At 40.2% G+C, this 21,608-nt stretch overlaps 1 protein-coding gene across 1 annotated transcript in view; it reads left to right on the forward strand.

Annotated features, from left to right (window-relative positions):
* CDK13 (cyclin dependent kinase 13) overlaps positions 1–21,608 on the forward strand; it is a 120,803-nt gene that overhangs the window by 65,377 nt on the left and 33,818 nt on the right. Inside the window, exons 7-8 of the mRNA XM_043978662.1 lie at positions 18,829–19,018; positions 20,510–20,566. Of these exons, the coding sequence (XP_043834597.1) occupies positions 18,829–19,018; positions 20,510–20,566 (247 nt within the window). The remainder of the gene's footprint in view (positions 1–18,828; positions 19,019–20,509; positions 20,567–21,608) is intronic.

Genomic DNA, 21,608 nt, shown 5'->3' on the forward strand with positions numbered 1-21,608 from the left:
TTAAGTAGTCTTTGCTTCCAGCCATTCAGTGAATTTTGACTCCACCCAACTGTATGATTGTCTAGCCCACATCTCTCCATCTTTTCCACAAGAATAGCATGAAAAACCTTGTCAAATGCATTGGTAAAATCTAGGTAGATTATATCGACATCATTCCCCTGATGCACCAGTCTAGTAACACTGTTTAAGAAGGAAATAAGGTTAGTGTTGCATGACCTATCCTTGATGAAGCCATGCTGGCTCTTTGTGACCACTGCTTCTTCCTCTTCCTCCTTCTTGCTTTGCAGGGCTCCCTGCTTCAAGGAACCAGCACTCAGGCAAGTACAATTTATATTCTAGTTCAGCTTTGTTAGACACGAAATAGGCTGGGACATTGCTTGAGGTAGAGACCATTAGAACTTTCTTTGTGTTAATCACGATGATATTGAAAGCGTTGATGATGTCATTTGTATTCTTGTCCTCTGCCATAGTTACCCTACTTAGAACTGTCCAGAGCTAGGGGAAGGAACTGGGAAGACTGGTTTGATAAACTGTAATTGTGACGGTAAATTGGGAGGGTGGGGGCGGGGGGCCGTGGCTTTGGGGAGGAGGAGGGGCATTCAGACGTGAGACGATAGCCCAGTGTGCCCAGTGCCGATGCTCTAAAAGCGGGCAGTACGCTGGCCAAAGAGAACCCCAGAATCCCAGTCCTAGTTAAAGGTCTGAAAGCTATGTGAGGTATGCGTGTTTTTCATTGAAGTGTAGGTAGACACACACAGACACGTTCCCTCCCTAACATTAACCTCATTTCCTTTTTTGACAGGGTCACTATTGCTAGTTGGTTAGAGGAGAGGAAGGATGTAGACATAGTATGTCTGAACCTCATCTGGATAAAGTCTCTCATGATATCCTTGGATGGTGTCCTGATAGGGAGAGATGTTTGCTGGATACCAGCTGGATACTAGGTGCATTTGAAACTGGCTGGATGACTCTCTTCCTAGAGTATCGATTTCATGGATTGTTTTTAACATGGAATGGAGGTGGGGGAGGAGGTCTCAAGTTTTGTGCTATACGCCTCAGTCTTTGGTCCCGTTATGTTAAATAGTTTTATCGGGGACATTGATTACTTATTTGTCAAATTCGTGGCTGCCATGATTCATTGGATGAGTGAATCAAGTTTAATAAAAATCTTGACATGTTGGAATGTTGTGCCAAATTAAACAAGAATTTAAATAAGGTTAAAATTGAACTCCTCAACTTTGGCTACACAGAAAACCGTTCACATTCAAAGGATTACAGGTTTTAGTTAGCCTGTAGACATGAGTAAATGCAGTGTGCCTGTCAGAAAACTCTGATGTTAATCCCTTAGGCCACATTCACCAAGTAAAGTTGAATAGCCTTTGTGCTGGTCAAACCATACATGGATAACAAGGGCTGTGTGTTTTCACTTTTAAGAGCCATATTTTAAGAGGAGAATTGACAAGGTGTAATCAAACCAAAGACGGGGACAAAGATGGTGAGACAATGTCATTAAAGGACTATAGCTGGAGTAACTGGGGATGTTCAAACGAGAGACAAGAAGATGCCGTGTGAACATGACTGCCTTTAAGCAATTGAAGGGCTTCTGGGTGGAAGAAAACACTAGAGTTACTCTTTCTGATGTGACTCTAGTGGGCTGAAATCAGGCCAATGGCTAGAAATTGTAAAAAGCCAGATTTTTTTTAGCCAATGTGATATGTGTTGTTTGAAAATGAAACGACCTAATTCATTGAGCTTCACAACGATTTTTCATTTTTGTCTTTGTATGCTCAGCGCCTAGCGCAGTGCCCTGCACACAGCAGGCACTGGACAGGTGCTTGTTGAATGGAATGCAAATTGAATCATGAGGGCAGGTAGCTTGCATTGCTGGGAGTGAGTGTGCAATCACTCCTCAGGTGTGTTCTAGAAGTGTATTTGGTAGTGGTTGAAGAGTATGACCTGTAAGGCCCCTTGATGTTATAAACATTAGTGAAGCAATTATTCAGAAAGGTTTGTAATGGTTTGACACAGGTGGCATTTCCATGCTAGAGAATAGGAGATTTCTAAATCTGCTCTACTACATTGTACAGTAGAAAGAATGTTGGACTCACACGGTCCAAGGTCCTGAGTTCAAACCTGGAATTTGCCACTTATGTAGCCTTGGACACGTCATTTCACCTCTGACCTTCAGTTCCTCATCTCTCAAATGAGGTGATTGGTCTAGATAACCGCAGAGGTATTTTCCAGTTCTAACCCTATGGCCCCATGACCCATGAACACTAAAGATAATGGCTCGTTTTTCTTTATTTATCCTCATCTTTTGGGGGAAAGCTTCTGGGTTTTCTATGTTATGAATAATGCTCTTGGTTTCAGATATTTTTGTTCATAGTAAAGGAAGTTCTTTTACTCCAATGAATCATAGTGCTTTAACATATGTCAATGCTGTATTTTGTTGAAGTGTTTTTCTTGGATCTTTTGATACGATCATATGATTTTAAAATTATTGCCATTTATTATGTGATTTATTATGTTTATGACATTCTTAATGTTGACCTATCTTTGCATTTGTGGTAAAAACCCCAAACTGGTTATAGTGAATAATTTGTAAATGAATTGCTGTAGTTTCTTTGCTAAAATGATTCCATATTTTTGCATCAGTATTAATTAGCTGTGGTGCTCTATCGTTTCTGATTGATTGCTTTTTGTTTTGGGTATAGTTTTCTCATAGGAAATTGGGTAAAGTGTCTTCCATTTCTGTTTTTGTTCTCTCCTCCCCTCCCCCCATTCCTCTCAAGCCCCCAAACTAAAAAAAACATCCAACCAACCAAAACCAAGTGTAAGTAACAGTAGGAATGTCTTGTGTTTGAGGTGCTGCTTAGTCTCGATCCCTCCCTGACTCTCAGTTTTTTCATCTGTTAAATGAAGGTATTGGACAAGGTGCTTTCTAACATCACATTGAACTTTCAGATGATGATCCTGTACAACTTTATTTCAAGGATCTGCTAGAGATGGTCATTACATTGACATTTAGTGGTGATCTGTTCCCTAGGGAAGTCAACTTGAAGAAAAACTGTTGGGGGTTTCTGAAGGTTTTCAGCCATTTTGAATGTCAGCTGTAAAAGGTTTGCAGTGCCCCATTTTGTGTGTCATAAATATATTCTCTTGTTATTAGATACCGACCTTGTAGTTGTGGTTCTCACTCACAATGACATATCCAGAAGTGGTTGGGACTCATGAAGTCCCTTTAGTCCAATTGAATTAGTTCAGTGATGAGGGCACTGAGGCCTACAGTGGGGTCCCAGAAACTGTAAGGAGGCATGATTTGAACTGAGACTGTCTGTTTCCAAATCACAGGCTCTCTCCCATCCCCCAAGACACACCATTTATTAAGTGCTTACTCTATACAAAACATAGTGCCAGGTTCTGAGTATTTGGAACTAAAGAGTTCTTACTTCAGAGAGCTTATATTTTATTGGGATATGATCCATTTTGTATTTAGCTAAGTTATGGCCAGTTTAAAGATAAAGAGACTATTCATAGCTTCGATGTTAAAGAAGACTTCGTGGAGAAAATAGCTTCTGATCTGAGTTGTAAAGGAAGAGGAGAATGTTCGAAGTTTGAAAGATGAGGAAGGAGTGCAGACCAGGCAGAAGGGACATATACAGATTGTGAAAAGGTCAGAACTGGGAGAAGGGATGCCAAGTTTAACAGCTTATGTATTTCAGTTTGGCTAAAAAGTAGAGTGGATAAATGAAGGCAGTGATGAATGTGAAATAATCTGGAAAGGTAGGTCAGAGCTAGACTGTGAAGGACTTTAAGTTAGGGCTGTCTAAAGGATTTGTGTTTTCTCATAGAGGCAGTACGAAGCCATTGAAGGCTTTTTTGAGCAAAGGAGTATAACCTGGTTAGACTTTAGGAAGGTTAGTTTGGGAACTATGTGGAGAGACTAGAAGCAGGGAGGCTAATTTGGAGTTGAGGTGAGAGCTGATGAGGTCCAGGACTAGGGTGATGGCTCTGTTTGTGGAGATCAAAGGGATGGCTATGAGACTATGGACCCCTGACAAAGGATTGGGTTTAGGAGAGAGAGATGAAGGAGAGGGCTCCAAAGCTGACCCGCTTGGGTGACTGACTGGAAAGATGTTTGCGCCCCAACAGAAATAGAGATGTTTGGGGTACGGGTAGGTCAGGGTTAGTCTGAGATAGCTAGTAGGCCATCTGAGTGGAAATGTCCATTGGACATTTGGCAACATGGGACAGTAGTTTAGGAGACACATTAGGGCTAAATATTTAAACTGGAAGTCTCTTGCAAAGAGCTCATTGAATATGTCTGGTGCGATTACACAAAGGAGACCATGTAGAGAGAGTCCTGGGGGAAGATAGTAAGGAGGCAGTAGATACATGATGACGTGGCAAAGGAAATAGGAGGAAAGGAAGACGAGGAATAAATAAACGAAGGCCATTCGATTGAACAGTTAAGAAACCACTGGTAATCTTGAAGCCTTCCATTTCTGGAGAGCGATCGGGTAAAAGGCAGGTAGTGGGTGATGAAGTCGAGGCCTCAAGAGGAGACCACTCTTTTAGGTATTTGGCTGTGAATGGGAAGAGATCAGTCAACAAGTTTTTATTAAGTTCCTACTATGTGCCAGGCTCTGGGATATAGAGATGCAACTTGGGCAGATGGCAGGGGTCAAATGTTGTTTGAAGGATTGACTTGTTTATGGGCCTCCCTCACTCCGGTAGAAGTGGGGGAAAGATATGAAGAAGAGAGAGGGGAGGATCATCGGGGGAAGTTACTAGGAGAAATAGGAGGAGAGCCAAGGGCAGAAAGAACAGTGAAAAGATTTATGTCTTCCAAGAAAACTGAAACAAAGAAGCTGGGGCAGGGGGTTGAGGGGGAGGCTTCTGTGTAAGGAGCTTCTCTGCCTTTGCTTTGATGTGTGGTGGAACAGATGGTTTTTCTGAGAAATTGAGACAGATTATCTACTGAGGCATAAGAGAAAACAATATGTAGGGGCACTACAGCGAGTAAAGGAGTCTTGGGATGATGATTGGGGGCGCATCAGGTAAATTGGAAGAATTGCTGTGCATCTGGGAAAGCCTGGTGAGTGAGATCAGATGACCCCTTATTCAGCATGGAGAAAGCAACTGACATAGGACGGACAGAGCATGATTGCTGTAAAATCCTGGGGACAGTGAGTTCTAGGCAAGAACATTTTATCTAGTTGATACCATAGGTGAACTGTAGGGATTGTGAAGTTACCTTGGGTACCAGCTGCATAGCCTCCACCCAGTATGGGGGGCACATGGTGAAGAGAATCCCATACTTGGTGAATGTGAGCACAGCTCCTGGCCTCTGATCTTCCAGAGACTCCAGGGGCTCAGGCTTTCTGAAGTATCTGGCTCCCTGGGCATCTCTTCCACACCTTTCTCACCGAGGAATCAGGTTTCATTCAGTCTCTTCTCTTCTTCCACACCTATTACCTTTTTCTCCAACTTCCCCTTTGCCCTTACTGTGATCTCCTTTCTCCCGATCCCTTCCTCTTCGCACAGTTCATCACACCCATTGTAGCTTTATTTCCATCCTTTACAAGCCTGACCTTCTCACTGCCCATTTCAGAGAGGCACTGCCCCTCTCCCTTGGATACCTTGCTTCTTCCAAGTGCCCCTTCTATCCCAGACCTTCTGTTGTTCTCACTCTCCCTGTCTTCATTTGTTAGCTCTTCAGCGATGAGCAGGCTTGGCTTTATTAGGGACCCTTCACTAGCTGGGGTCACTTAGCTCTGCATGGATGGACTGTGTTAGAACGATGCAGGCTGTTAGGAGGGCAGCTCCTTATTCACTTTCTAGACTTTAATCATATAGAGCAGTGCCCTGAGCACTAGAGTATTGGTCTTAGACACACCTGAAGTCGAATCTGCCTCGGGACGCGTTGGCTGTGTGACCCTGGGAAAGTCACTTCAGCTCTAAGCTTCAAATAGGGATAATACCTCTAGCCCCTACAGTATTTCTAATTTTCTAGGTAGGGGACATCAGCCTGTGAACATACTTAATGAAACTCCTGCCCTCTGGACCAGAGTTCACACCTAGAAATTGAAATGAAGGAAAATCTTAAATTCAACTACTTGTAGTCCCTGTCTCTGGCTGCCCCAACTCATATTCATATCTGGGCAAGAAATTTTGTTAGGAGAACTAGATTTTGCTTCACATTTCTGTAGATCTGACCATGCCAGTCCCTTACCAAACAACTCTATTGGCTTCCTCTTGTCTTTAAAATAACTATAAACTCTCTCAGTTTAACTTTGAAAAAGACCATCATAATCTTGCCTCAGAGAATCCGTTTCCTAGAATTACTCTCTTTCAAGCCTCATCTTTTATGGGAAGCTCCTGATCATTCAGTCTGTGTCCTCTCTGCCAAACAGCCTCATAGTTAACTACTTTGCATACATTTTCTTCCTATTTATTCTTTATATAATAAAGAAGAGTATGTGTGTGTGTGTGTGTGTGTGTGTGTGTGTATGTGTGTGTATATGTGTGTGTGTATATATATATATATATATATATATATATATATATATATATATATATATATATCATCTCATCTCCTTGTTGGATCTCTGACGTACTCTCCTTACTCTGGTAAGCTCCTTATCAGTAGAGCTTCTTTGGTTTGTTGTATTTGTGCCCCCATTTCCTAGCACAGCGTCTGGCACAGTGCAGGCTGCTCAGCATGCAGTCACTTGAGTGCTGAACTTGGAGTCAGGAAGACCTGATTTTAGATCTTGCTTTGTACCGTTACTTACGAACTTATTTTTCTCAGTGTCAGTTTGTAACATGGATATAATAAGAGCACCTACATCACAGGGGCATTGTGAGGTTTAAATGGGGTTATATGTGTAAAGCATTTTATACAATTTAAAGCAATACATACATTATTTTGTAAATTACTGTTATTGATTGGTGCAACTATGACTAGGTCATTACTCTTCTGTAGTTTAAAGTCATGATTCTTGACTTCAGTGGATATGTAGGGCTCAGGCCTTCTTGTCTTGCAGTACACTCAGTGACCTCACCTGCTGCCTTTCTTCCATTCTAACTTCTTTGCTCCTAATCTCTCCCTCCCCCCCCCCCACACACACATACCAGTCCCTCATTCATGTCTTGCTAGAGATTCATTCTTGCATCAGCTGCCTACTGTACATTTCCATTTTGTATTTCCTGGATACTAGTAGAGCACTTGTGGGGGGGGGTGTCTCTGATACTTTTAATACTTTTCTTTGATATTACTCTTTTTGCCACTTCTTACATTTTAGACCATCATTTCTTAAATTTTCATCATTAGAAACATTGTCATATCCTTTCATTTCCCGTAGTGTCAACAATGTGGATTCTTCATATTGTGGTGCTCCAAGATTCACAATGATATAACACCACTAGAAGGACTGCTCATGTTGCAAGGATGGATCTTTGCACTGGAGAGCAAACAAGACTTTTACGCAATAATTTGGAATCTTCCTTTTTAATCCTGGGCCCAACCTTTTGTCCATCTTACAGTGCCCATCCCAGATCCATCACTGCTGGCCACTAGCTCAGTGAACTGGATGTTCAACTATATGCTATCATCTGGAAAATAGGCATTTTTTTGTCCACTTAATTTTTCTTTCTTCTTAATTTTCCTTGGTCTGGAGCAGTTATAGGTTTCTTGAGAAGAGACAGTCTTGTAATATTTCTGGGGCTTGATGCATCTGGACATGCTCATGATCTAGAGGGATCCCTGTTCCATTTGGTCCCTGCCTTAAATAATCCTTCACAAATGTATCTCTCTCTCTCTTTTTTTTTTTAATGTCTTGCTTCACAGTGATCAGGAATACTGAGCACAGCTCCCCATATCTGCATTTATCAAAGAATCTGATATGATTGTAACATACAGATGAGAGATTTCTTAATGATAAGTGATTATCCTTCTGTTCTTATTGAGAGAGAGCCTTTAAGACTGTTCTAGTATTCTGTGGTCCTTTCAGCCAGTTGGGCTACGTAACAGAGTGTTCTGTTCTTGAAGAATCATTTCCTTTTTACATTTTCTTGAAGGACATCTTTGATATATGTACACTGATTATTCATTCTCATAGGTTTTAGAAAGATAAGAAAGCAGGTGTTTTGGTTGGTAATTACTGCCTTTAAAAAAATTAATTTTATTAATGTCATACATGGTTTTCTTTGATTCTTTTTGTGTCTTTACCTCCCTGAAATTTCTTGGAAAAGTGTCTCTCCATGCTTTTGAGACAGATGGAAATAGGGTAAATGTTGCCAGCAACATGTCTTCAGTGTGTCCACTTGATCTGGTTCAGCTATGGCTCCCAGCTTGGTCATTTGGCTTGCTAATTTCCACTAGGTATAGAACATCAAGGATTGAGTGTAAAGGTCCAGACATGGTGACGACTCCTTTGTGACTTGTGACGGCAAATGGATCTGTATAGAAATACTGACAGTCTTGATCCCTTTTGATTTGCTGTCTCATGGCTTGCATCTTAATGCTTTTGAATTGCTGGGGCTCAGCTGCACTTATTTTCATTTCTACTGCTTTTCCTTGTTGTATGAGGCAGTATTGCCCATAATTTTCTTCTCCTTCCCTTTGTACTTCATAAATTTGTTTATATTCAGAACGGGTCTTTCTCATTCCCACTTGGCAGAGAGATCAGATGTTTGCTGCTCAAGGTGGTTTCTTGGCTTCTTTGGCCTTCTCGTTTGTGGCAACTGTTTTCTTTCTGTTAAACTTTAGTGAAAAATCATGGTAATCATTCATAGTAAGGATATTTTTGTTTTTTTAACATTAGCTTGTTTAAGTAGGTTGGGTTCAAGCTTTTATAATTTTTCACAATATTTTCTACCTACCTTTATCACTTCTTGTAATTAGATAAAGATTTTGACCCTGGCTCCAAATAGTTGATGCTTCTGATATAAATATTTCTGATATGATTCCTATATTTGAATCAGTCATTTCCTGTGCTAAAACAGTTTCACTTGGTGCTCACTATGTTATATAGGCCTTCCAGCTCTCCTTTTGAAGGAAGTATTGCTGGTAATGATGTGTGATTTCTTGAGTCTTTTTACAGCCTTTGCCCTCCTTTGGTTTCTCAGACTTGAGTAATGTTTTCTTACGTTCTGTACTCCATTGCTTTGTGTTCATTGAAGTCACCAAGTATTAATGCATGTATGTGTAGGAGTGTGTGTGTGTGTGTGTGTAGGAGTGTGTGTGTGTATTTTTTAAACCAGGTTTTGAGGATGTTGTCAGGTTCTTTGTAGATTTTCAGCTTCTTCATCCTCTGCCACAGATTTGAGTATGTAAACTAGTTATCCTTAATGATGATCTTTTATTTATACCTATGATTACCAAGTGTACCGTGAGAGATGTTCCTTATTGTCTTTAGATACTGAGAAATGCCCATGTTGATGTGACTTAATTCTACTAATTCTGTGTTGTTTGCGTTGGCCCTTAGACAGACATGTAATGGTTAGGGTGGCTGAAGTTTAATATTTTATGAATGGTCACAGCTGTGATTGAAACCCTTAGTCCCCCTTTTCTACACACTTGATCACTCTCACTGGGGACTCAAAAAACCTTGTGGGGCTGAAGACCTCTTTGTATATTGGGCTTTTTGTTTGTGGCTTGCTATAGCCCAAGACTATACCGCTTGGTGACCAACATCTTTAGATGTGCTTGGACTGACTCTTCCACAACAGTGGCATGGGCAGAACCTTAGGGAACTCAGGGTAACGGTCGTGCCAGAAGGAGGCATCAGAGGACTATAGAAAAGAGGGAGAATGATGGTAGTGAAAAGGGAAGTGTGGCATGCTGAGCCTTTGAACAGTGCTTTTTGGGACACTGTCATTTCCTGATAGGCCTTTTGGATCCTCCTTTCCTTATAACAGCAATAAAAACTCAACAACAGCTGTTCAACAAAACCAGCAGAAAGCATGGGCAACATTCAGAACTTTCTGTCCCCTCCCTCTATTGAAAGCAAGAAAAGCACTTTCCTTCTCTGCTCTCAGAGGCCAAGATAGGTCAGTAAAATCTTCCTAAATTGTCTTTGTTTTATTGTTATTTTTGTGTACAATATTATAGTTACAATTAATATTGTTACCCTGTTTCTGCATCACCTCATATGAGATTTCCCATTTCCCTGAAATCCTCACATTTGTTGTCTTTTACATCGCAATCGTATCCTATAACATTTGTAGTCCAGTTTGTTCAGTCGGTGCTTAGTCAGTGGATATTTACTTTGTTTCCAGTTTTTTGCTACACAAAAAGTGCTGCTGTAAATATTTTGGTACTTGTTGAACCTCTTTATCTTTGACCTCCTTTTACTGTATCCTAGTAGTGGCATTTCTGGTTCAGAGGATAGAAATAGTTTCAGGACTTTTTCTCATATTTCCAGATGGTATTTCCAAATAATTGAGCCAATTAGCAGTTCTACCAACAGTTCATTCATGTGCCTATATTTCCGTACTCCCTTCCACATGTACTGTTTTCATCTTTGGTAACATTTGCCAGTTTGTTGGTTGTGAGATGAAGCCTCAGAGTTGTATTGTTAATTTGAATTTCTCTTATTAGTGTTGTGGAGCAGTCTTTCATATTGCTATCGGTAGTTTTAAATTATTGTTTTGAAAACTCTTGGTATCCTTTGGGAATATAATTGTGTGGTGAACGACTCTTAATCCATCTCTCTCTCTCTCTCACTCAAATGCACACACATGCATCACTTCTGTTAGATATCTTAGATATCAGAATTCTGCCACTGGTATTTGACACTAAGACTTTCCCCCCTGTTCAGCTACATTTTAACCTTCTCATTTTATGTAGTTGACATGGTTGATTTTCTCTTTTCATGGCACCCCCAGCCCTTGTTTGGTTGGCATATATTGAGACTTAGAATTAATTGGCATCATAACCTTGTTGTTTTCCCTCTATAGACGAATCATGTCAAATATCTATGAATATTAATGTATTTGGGGTTTTCTGACATAAAACTTAACATTGGCTTTTCGTGTGCTGCAGAACACAGTCTGTCTGTGTCCCTGCTTCAGTGGTGTCCCCTTGGTTTGGGAGTGCGAGTGATTCAGACTTGATCTAGTCTTGGAAGGCCTCATTATCCAGAGTTTATTCTGATGAGGCCTTTCAAGTTTTCTTCCTCCAGTGTCTCTCCATTTACCACTGGTGGTGGTGCAGCAGTCTCCTGGAAGTCTGACTCAGTGTGTGCCCCAAAAGGCTTGCAGTTCTTTTGGGTGTGTGATCCAGAGGGACTCCAAGATGAGATGCTTCTCAGTTTTACTTTTCAAAAGTGAACATATTAATTTTCCCCAAAAAAGATCTTCTAAAATAATTTTTTTAAGCATGGAGGTTCCTATGATTGACCTTGCCAGGGGAGTATAAGCTCTGCAAGGTTCTACTCTGCCCAAAAGTTGAATCTGTGCCCACTGTTTGACTTTCCAGGACCAATCTTATTAAGTGCCAAGAAGCAAATGGTCTCCACTCGGCTGACCAGGAGGTCATAAACTCTTAGGTATTGATAATCTATGAAGCACAGGAAAATCCAGAATGACCCTTGTCTCTGTGCCCTATTCTATTTTTGTTGTGGCAGGTTCATTGGTGGAAATGGGACAGCTGTACCAAGAATCAGGCAGTTTTTGACTATCTGAAATAAAAGTATTAACTTAGTTGTTGGTATTCTCAATGTGAAATCCTTTTCCAGGGACCGGTGAATGTACACCCTCCTGGAGTAAATGAATCATAACACTTTTTACATTATCAATATAAACCAATCAAGAAGACAAGATAATTTCAGCTCAGTTGAAGGATGGATGGCTTGTGAGTTCTGGGAGGAAAATAAATCCAAGAGTTGGCTCAGTAGACTTTATTATAAAGTGTCTAAAGAAGGCAAGTAGAAACCTGCTTTCTTGGGGCACTTGGTGGCCTGGGTTCATGGTGCTCCGAAACGGTATTTGTAGAAGGGCTGCCATGAGGACACTGACTATGCCAGTATCGGATACAGAAGTTCAGGAAAGAAAATCTATAAGAAACTTGAATACAAAGCTCCAAATGAAATAATTTAGTTTGGTGCCCAGTTAATAGTTGGCACTTAATAAATGCTTGTCTTGATTTTGATACTTGTTGACTTTGTGACAGGATGAGCATTATGGATAATGGTGAAAATATTTTGAAAAATAAGGATTTTTTGAAAAAGACCAAAGGCCTTTTGATTAGATAAGTTTCATGCCCATACTCTCTTCTATACAATATCCTACAAGTAGTTATCTACCCTTTGCCTGGAGATCTCCAGTAACAGGGAATCCCCTGCCTCCTGAAAAAAAAACAAACCCGTTCTGCTTTGGGGTAGCTAAATCTGACCTAAATTAAGCTCTTTGTGAAGTCTTTCTACTGTTCCTAGTTCTGCCTCCTGGGCCCAGACAGTAATACACTGTGCTAATTGTTTGTTAACTTTAAGAAGGCGTTTAATTTGGAAAAGTGAAATGTTGCTTTAAAGGTCTTTTCTCTCACATGGCATGTGACATTCATGTTTTAAAATCAGACAGGAAAGGTTCCATATCAGAGAGAACTGGTCACATTTGATTATAAATAGCTCATCAAAGGTGTTGGCCGTGATCCTGGACTATGTCCAGTGAAGAGGCCCCATTGAAGGGAGCTTCCTCTTTTTGGAAATAAAGTTGTGTTGGTTGACTCAAGTCCCAGGACATCACTGAGATTCAAAGCCGCTTACAAGCTCAGTTTGACATAAATATCCCCACAGGAAGAAGCAGGTGGGTGATGGATGCTTCCTGTCCTGACTCTAGCCCATCACACTGATCCCTGACTACATCTGTCTTCTTTGCTTGAAAAGACACTTTTATAAAAATTCCTGGACTCAGGGACAGCTAGGTGGTGCAGTGGATAGAGCACCGGCCCTGGAGTCAGGAGTACCTGAGTTCAAATCCAGCCTCAGACACTTGACACTTAATAGCTGTGTGACCCTGGGCAAGTCACTTAACCCCAATTGCCTCACCAAAAAAAAAAATATTCCTGGATTCCTCTAAAACTAAAAGTCTTGACAACAGGTTTTGGAATGTTAACAAGAAAAAAAAAAGATATCCTTTAATTTTAATTGGATAGGATAGTACTGACATTGACCTTTGTATTTGTCTGGATTTTTGTAGTTCCTCATCGTGGATTTTATTCACATTGTAAAGCCATTGTAAGTTGTCTTCCCCAGCTCTCTCTAAGTTTCTTAGGTTTGCTATGGGAGCATGATGCCAAGGAAAGAGACCTGGGCTGGTGTCAGAGGACTGTGCTTCAGATCTTACCTCTGATGCTTCAAACCTTTGGGGCCACTCTCCTGATCTAGCTAACCTCAGTTGCATGTTTAAATGAGTGAGCAAGTTGAGTGAAGTTCATTTGATCATTGAATGTTTGTTTTTGTAATGGAGACACAGTGGACACTTCCTCATTAAGATTGGTATAAAACCATTATGCTATTGTCTCCATTACTCTTTGACATAAAGCAAGAAATGCTGGCATACAGCAGTAAAACTAAAAATTAAGAAAATAAGCACAGACAAAATTAACTCTTATTTCCAGATGTGACAATTAGCCTAAAGAATGCCAAAGAGTGGAGGAATAATTTAATTTAGACAAAATCTTCAGTAAAGTATCAGGATACAAAATCCACAAAAATCCAATGTTTGATATATCACTATCAAAGCTTGGGATGATGAAATAGATTGTATTTGAGATAACAAAATGCTTTTAATGTCTGGTAGTTACCCTACCAAACATAGTGTCAATTTTCACAGAAAATTGGGACAAAGACCAAAGTTAAAATAAAAAAGTTAAAAAATAGATTTGTTTTTTTTGGTGAGGCAATTGGGATTAAGTGACTTGCCCAGGGTCATGCAGCTAGTAAGAGTCAAGTGTCTGAGGCCAGATTTGAACTCAGGTCCTCCTGACTCCAGGGCTGGTGCTCTATCCACTAGCTGCCCCCAAAAGTTAGAATATTAAGGGATATAATGCAGAGATTAGTGATGGAGTTGTTTGCCTAAAGAACCTTGACTTGAAGATGTAAGCAAAGGGTGTTCAGAAGTTGTCAGTGTTTTTAGTCCAATTCTTGGCATTTTATAGATAAGAAAGTTGAGATCCAGAGAGGTAACCTGATTTGCTTAAGGTCATACAATAATAAATATTAGTGCTAGGTTGTGAACCCATGGCCTTGAATGTAAAATTTGACACTCTTTTCATTACACCATTCTGGAGGAAGGTTGGCATTACGAGTTTCCAAACCTTGTTACAAAATTGTCTGGTATGGGGTGGTGATGCAGAAAATTATTGATGGAATAGACCAGATAAGGAAGATCTAGAAATAAATGTGTACAGACCTAGAAATAAATGTCTTAGCAGCTTACAAAATATGACAGTACATGCCAAATGAATTAATAGCCTAAATAATTAAAAATGTCCCACCATAAGAAAATTAGAGGATAATAGAAGGTTATTTGTTTTCCAGTAATAGGGGTAATATTCATAACCAGATGTGGGACAGAAAAGTTTTAAAAGGTAAAATTGACTTTGGAGTATATGAAATTCAAAAGCTTTGGACAAATAAAATCAGTGCAGCTAGAATTTAAAGAAAAGATATAGACTTGGAGGGGAGGGAGAATAATGTCTTTCTCATGAAAGTTCAGCATCCATCTTTTCTTGGATTGCCACAAACCTAAAATAGTAAGAAATAGTCTCCATTAATCAGGGGGTTAAAAGGCATAAACAGTGTTTTATAAGTTATTATATTATTGTGCTATAAGAAATAACAAGCAGGACAATTTCAGAAAGTCTGGAAAGACTTATATGAACTGATGTATAGTGAAGTGAGCCGAACCAGGAGAACGTTGTGCATAGAGACAGCAGTATTGTTTGGTGAAGAACTGTGAATGACTTAACTATTCTCAGCAATACAATGATCCAAGACAATCCCAAAGAACTAATGAAGCAAACTATCTACCTCTAAAGAAAAAACTGATAATGATTGGACACAGACTGAAGCATGCTATTTTTCACCATTTTTTTCTTTTATTCATTTTCTTATACAAAATGACTAATATGGTAATGTTTTGCCCGATTGCACACATATAACCTATATCTGATTATTTATCACCTCGGGGAGGAGGGTGGGAAGGAGGGATAGAATTTGGAACTCAAAACTTTAAATAAAAAAGTTTATTTTAAAAAAAAGACTTAAACAAAGGTAAAAAAAAATATTATTTAAATGTTTTTCCACTAGCCAAGGTAGTTAAGTAGAATACTAACAGGAGTGAATCAACTAGAATAATTCTGTGCTGCAGAACACAAAATGGATACAGTATCTGAAACCTTCTAAGATGGTGGATGGGATAGAAAACTTAGGAAAACTATCCCTTAGCACATGGGCAGATGGGGTCAGAAAAGTATCAGTCGGTCCCCCTTCTACCTTTACCTGTACAGAGATGCTTGCAGCCATCCTGGCCTGGATTAACCTTGTGTGGCTTCCCCTGGGTTGCATCTTCTGAGAAGAGATGAAGCACTCTTCGTCTCTTGGCACATGACCTCCCTACCATCACACTACTCCAGTCCAACTCTTCAGCTTAGGGGTGTTCAAGAACACTGTAGGACTTCCCGATTTCCCGCCACTTTTGTCTTCCTTTTCAAGAGGTTCCCCTTCTCCAGCTCTTCCTTTTTCAAGACAAGTTTATTAAAAATATTTTTATTGATGCTTCTTGTTTTTGTATGACCTTAATTGCTTCCTCTACCCTGAGAGCCATTATTGGTAACAAAAAATAAAGATGGAAACAAGGCATGCAGAGCTTTAAAAGGAAGAAATAGAAGATGCTAGTGAACATGTTTGGACAGACTCCTTGTGGCCTGTGATCTGGGCTCACTATTGATGTAGGAGGAAGAGAGAGGGGCCTGTGTAGCTTCTAGGAAGTTTTGCAGGGCTTTGAATGACAAGAAAGGGCAGGCTTGTTTAGCTGAGTTTTCTGAGTGAGGCTATGGATGCCTTCAAATCAGGGAACTCTAGGTCTCTGAGAATCAAAGATGTACCTTACTTCAAGAGCCGATGACGGAATGAATGATGAGTGTGAAGAAATTTCAGTATAGTACCAGTGAAGTCTTGTGTGTGCCAAGAGTAGCCTGAGGGATCTTGTTGAGAGTGTGTGTGACTGGAAGGCAAGGGTGGCTGATTTTGTATTGAGAACAGCAGAGAAGCCAGTGGATGACCCATGCGGATATGTTGGCATCCTTGCAGTGTCAAGAAAGCGAGGGGAAGGCATTTGTCATGCTGGGTAGATCCCGATCTCTTGTGTATCATGAGAGGTGATGAGGGATGAGAAAATGGGGACGGATTCCAGTTGGAATCATTGGAAGGCACGTCTACATCAGTGAATCCTTCTCCTCCTCTTTCTCCTTTGCTACCTCCAAGCAGCTACCATTTACTTAGTGCTCACTATGTGCCAGGCACTGTGCAAAGCACTCTATAGGTGTCTCCTTTGACCCTCACACAACCCTGGGAGGTAGGCACTATCATTGTTCCCATTTTACAGATGAGGAAACAGGCAGACAGGTGAAGTGATTTGCCCAGGGTCACACAGCTATTAAGTGCCTGGGGTTGGATTTGAACGCAGGTTTTTTGACACCAGGCCCAGTGCTCTGCTCACCATGCCAACCTAGCTGCTCATGTGTCTCAGGGATCAGTGAGGTCCTGGAGCCACCTTTGTGGCTCTGTATCGGCCATCGATGCCTTTGCGTCCCCAGCACTTAGCATAGTGCCCAGCACACACATAATTCATCCATAATTCTTGATTGATTTATTAATAGTACATAGTTTTAGTGTAAGAAAATAATCTTCTCCTTGGCATATAGGTATTTTATTTTTATGTCAATCACATGTGAAACCTAAGCTTTCAGTAGATGTGTCAGAGAATAAATATTGCAAACCTTGTCTGGGAACCACAGATTCTGTGCACCCACTCTGGCCCCAGGCTCTTGGACTGTATCACCCAAATTCCTGGTTTACATGTCTGTCCATCCCATCAGGCTATTTGGCAGGAGTTGGCCAAAGCCAGTTTTGTTTCCTTGGGACCTGCTCATTAATGCTCATAGATAATGGCCAGGTTAAATGTTAGTAAGCACTTTGCAAACTGTAAAACTGGATGGAGTTGTTATCATTCTGTATGATATTCATCCAACACATGTTTAAGACCCTAAGCACGGGTAAGGCAAAGCAATAGACTCGGAACCCATAGCATATGTGGAAGGGTAATACTAAATCATCCTTTATTAGCTGTAGATTCTTACTGCAGCAGTTGTTCTAAGAACACTTTACACAATTGTAAACACTATGAATATGAAGTTAACCATCACCAATCAAATGTATTCCTATCACTTAGCTTTGATGCCTGGCACGTAGAAAACACTGTATTAAGTTCTTGTTGATTGACTGATTGACTAATATGTTAGAATAGGGTTTTATTGGTGTGTTATTCTTTCCACAGACACAGATTGATATTATTAGCCTTCTAGAGTTGTTGTGGGTGCAATCATACATGTAGCTAACTTACTGATATTTCTCTGAGTTGAATTAGGCTGGTCTTTTCATAGATATTTCCAAAGTTCTTTCAGCCTGGTTGCATCTGCTTGCCCACCATTGGCATCACCTTTGAGAACCCAAGGCTTTAATCAACACAGCATGGTGTTTCATGGTCATATTATCATGCAAACATAATATCTGAACCTAAACCATTGTCTTTGGGAAAACAAGTGCCTGGATTTCAGTATGCCGTGTGAAAAGTTTCAATATATCCGTATGGACGAGACTGAGACAAATAGGATGGAAAAAACCATAGTCAGCTTGGTTCATAACTGTTGGAATATCTGGATTCAGGGCGGTGGTCCATAGGGTGATGTTGTCTCTGGTGGTAGGGCTCTAGGTACCAGGGGAGCACCCTACGGTTCTCTCTGTGGCCCTCTGGAGAGTAATAGCCTACTGGGGGGTCAGGTGGAAGAATCAGGGTCCCTAAAGATCTTGACAGACGATTGACAGGTTTTTGTGGGTTTTTTGATTGGGATCGGATTTCACCCCTACTAGGAACTCCCAGTGTGGAAAACCCCTCCATTGATGCCCTTTGTAACTTAGGGTCTTAGGAAGCTGCCTGGATGCATTGAGCAGTAGCGAACTTGGTTGTGGAATCAGCATAAGTGTGACACATGTAGGATTTTTAACCTGTGTCTTCCTGACTCCAAAGCCAGCCCTCTGTATATTCTGCCACCTTGCCTTTCTAAATGAAATTTAATAAGGGTTAAATGTAAATTCCCATACTCATGATTTTTTAAAAAGTATATAAGGATGGAAGAAATGTTGCTAAACTGTTCATGTGAGGTAAATTTAATGAGTCAACAGTGTGATGGTAGCTCAGAAAGTTAGTATTCGATTGTGTTTGTAAAAAAACATTGTCTCTAGATCGAGGGAGCTGACACATTGCCCTGTTTAAAATCCGTTTGGAGAATAAGAATCTTGATAAGCCGAGTGAGAGGCCATCCAGAAGACAGGGATAAGGGTAGCAAAAGGATTCCAAACAAATAACAAATGAGGATCAGTTGTAGGAACTAGATCTGAGAGAGAGATTTTTGTCTGTAACTCCAGCAGCTAGCATGGGATTTGGTGTGTTATGGGTGCTTACTGAATGCTTGTGGATTGATTGAGATGACTGTAAACTTAAATGAGTAACCCTTTGTTAATTCTTTTCCTCTTCTCTTAGGTGCATTTTATTTGGTGTTTGAATACATGGACCATGACCTGATGGGACTCCTGGAATCAGGCCTGGTTCATTTTAATGAAAATCACATCAAGTCATTCATGAGACAACTGATGGAGGGTCTGGATTATTGCCATAAAAAGAACTTTTTACATAGAGATATTAAGTGTTCGAATATTCTACTAAACAATAGGTATGACTGTCTTTTTCAGCTACATATTTGTGTATGTGTGTTTTTAGGGGTAAAACATGTTTTTAAAGTGTTTGTTACGACTACCCATTCACTATTGTTTCACATGATATTAGCTTGATGATAGTTTGAGTGTAGGACTGACTTTCTGCCTGCTCACAGAGCTATAAAAGGACAGAATTGAAATTGAAGCGTGTACATTTAAACTCTTCGTTCCTTGCTTTTGGGAACGAATAAATGAAGACAGGATACCTAAGTAAGCAAGTGATTTGGCTTGCGCCTAACGTGACATTTGCCTTGTACTGACTAGTGAAAATGCCAGTGTTTGGAAAAGTACATACCTGAAACGCTTCATTCTGATCATGGTTTGCAAAATGAAATGAAAATTGCTACTTGACCTAGTGGTCTTGGTAATATTCTACCTCACACATGGGGAGGCCTTTGGGAAGCAGGGCCAAAGCTCCAATGGCCTCATACAGACTGAACTCTTGGATAAACCTTCTGACTGCCTTCTTGGCCAGGTCAGGAAATATCTTGCTGCCTTGCGTCTCAATGTAAGGGGCTAATGAAATCTGAAGAGATATTTTTGTTCTTGGGCCTCTAGGAATTTTTGAGTTTTTCTTAGATGACCAACTTAGGAGGCACTTGCTTGGAATAGTAGCAGTGCTGACGATTCCCCTAAATTCCTAAAATGAGCCTGGGCTAGGAATGTAATCCTTGAGACTGCTTGCTGAAAATCAGGGTGGTTCACCCAGGTTGCCTTAAGTTCCCACCTCAATGTCAGAATCATCTGGAGATCCCAGGACTAAGTGGGACCTTCTTACCCACATCAGCATGGCCATTGGTGACCAGTACATAACTTAGTGTCCTATGCCTGTTTCATCTATGGGGACACTATATACATTTCTTTCACTTTTTATTTATAGCACTCCTTCCTGGGTTGGTGTGCTTGAGGTATAGCTACTTGGTCATTGTGAGTAAATGAACTCAAGGAATTTATTTGAATTTTACGAAGGACTTCTGAAAATGCTTGCCTAGCTGAAAAATGTGGTCTTCACATGATTGCTAGTAGAGTTCGTTTTAGCATTCATTAAATCTCATGTGTGTTAAAGTGACCAACTTCTGTAACCTCCCTGGGCATTTTTAGTGTATATTAGTGTCCATGCTGTATAAGCCATGAACAGATGATATTTCTGTCATGATCCTGCTGTGAGGACACTGATGGAAACTAGAAAATGATCAGGAGAGAATGGTTGTGGGCAATACTTCTAAACAGAATATCAGGTTTCTTTGTTTGGAGATTGGGAAAAAGAAGACCCCAGATGTGATGTTTCCTGCTTAATTTGCTCGATATTCCAGGTAATTTTTACAAATTCGTTTTTGACCATATTTTCCTGTAGCAGTGATTGACATTGTGTGATTTGATTTGAATAGACAACTAACAACTGAGGTGATTGTAATGATATTCCATATTTTTTCTCTTCTTTTCCCTAGGGGGCAGATAAAGCTAGCTGACTTTGGACTTGCTCGATTATATAGCTCAGAAGAAAGGTAAGAGTGCAACAAATATTGTGAACTTAGTGGCCCCACCCTAACAGTCCTGCTGACAAGCATGTAATCAGTCACTGAAAAGCATGACGTGACTTTTCCTGCCTGAGCTTGGGAAGTGTCGCTTAGGTCACCAGGTGGTCTTGTAATAAATGACTCCTGGTAGCATGATCATCTTCATTACCAAATCTCTGTAGCACCTAGCAAAACTTCACTGCGTTGACTTTATAAAGACTTGGTGCTTCTGAAAGTTGGGAACCCATTTATTCAAGTCAGTAGAATTGTAACAAAATGCTTTATACAGGCTATCAAATAAAGTTGACTTTCTCCAAATGAAAACACTTTAAGTTTACATTTATTACCTGTACGTGTTATCTGAATGGCGTTTAAATGAATAAATGTAACATTAGTTGGCTGATTTAGTGTTGGTCCTTGTGTTACTGCAGTGACACTTAAATGTATCCCTTTAGTCTTCTACAGGACCTGCTCTAAGTGTGGATTTCATTAGGGGTTTAAGATTTTGTGTCTGCTTTGCTTTTCATATGGACATGTTGAGGATTTTTTTGACCCTCAACTCTAAATCTGCTAGTCTACATTTTGTGAGGACACCTCTGAACATAGGAAGTCTGGGGTGGGCTGTGGTTGGGGGCTTACCCCTCCAGTCTCTTCCCTACCTTAATTAAAATGCCAAGGATATTTCACAAGAGAGTATGTTTTATTTATGAGATATTTTCATTTGATTTTAAATTGAGTTTTCCTTTTGCCTTCTCCCACAAATAAAAAAAAAGTGATTTGAAACAGTTTATTTTCAGAAATGACATGGTCTGCAAAATAATACTTTGGGTGGTGTAGAAAGAGAATGAAATGCAGATTTTTATGGAAGCAAATGATACATGGAATCAATGCTTCTTGGATTGAATTTAATCACAGAATTTGGAAAGGATCTCTTAGAACCATGAAATACAGCCCCTCATTTACAGACTCTTAAGTTAGTTCAAATTTGATTTTAACATCGTTTTCTTTCATGTCATTAGGGAAGGCAGAT

The sequence above is a fragment of the Dromiciops gliroides genome, chromosome 1 (genome assembly GCF_019393635.1).
Source record: "Dromiciops gliroides isolate mDroGli1 chromosome 1, mDroGli1.pri, whole genome shotgun sequence".
NCBI lineage: Eukaryota > Metazoa > Chordata > Mammalia > Microbiotheria > Microbiotheriidae > Dromiciops > Dromiciops gliroides.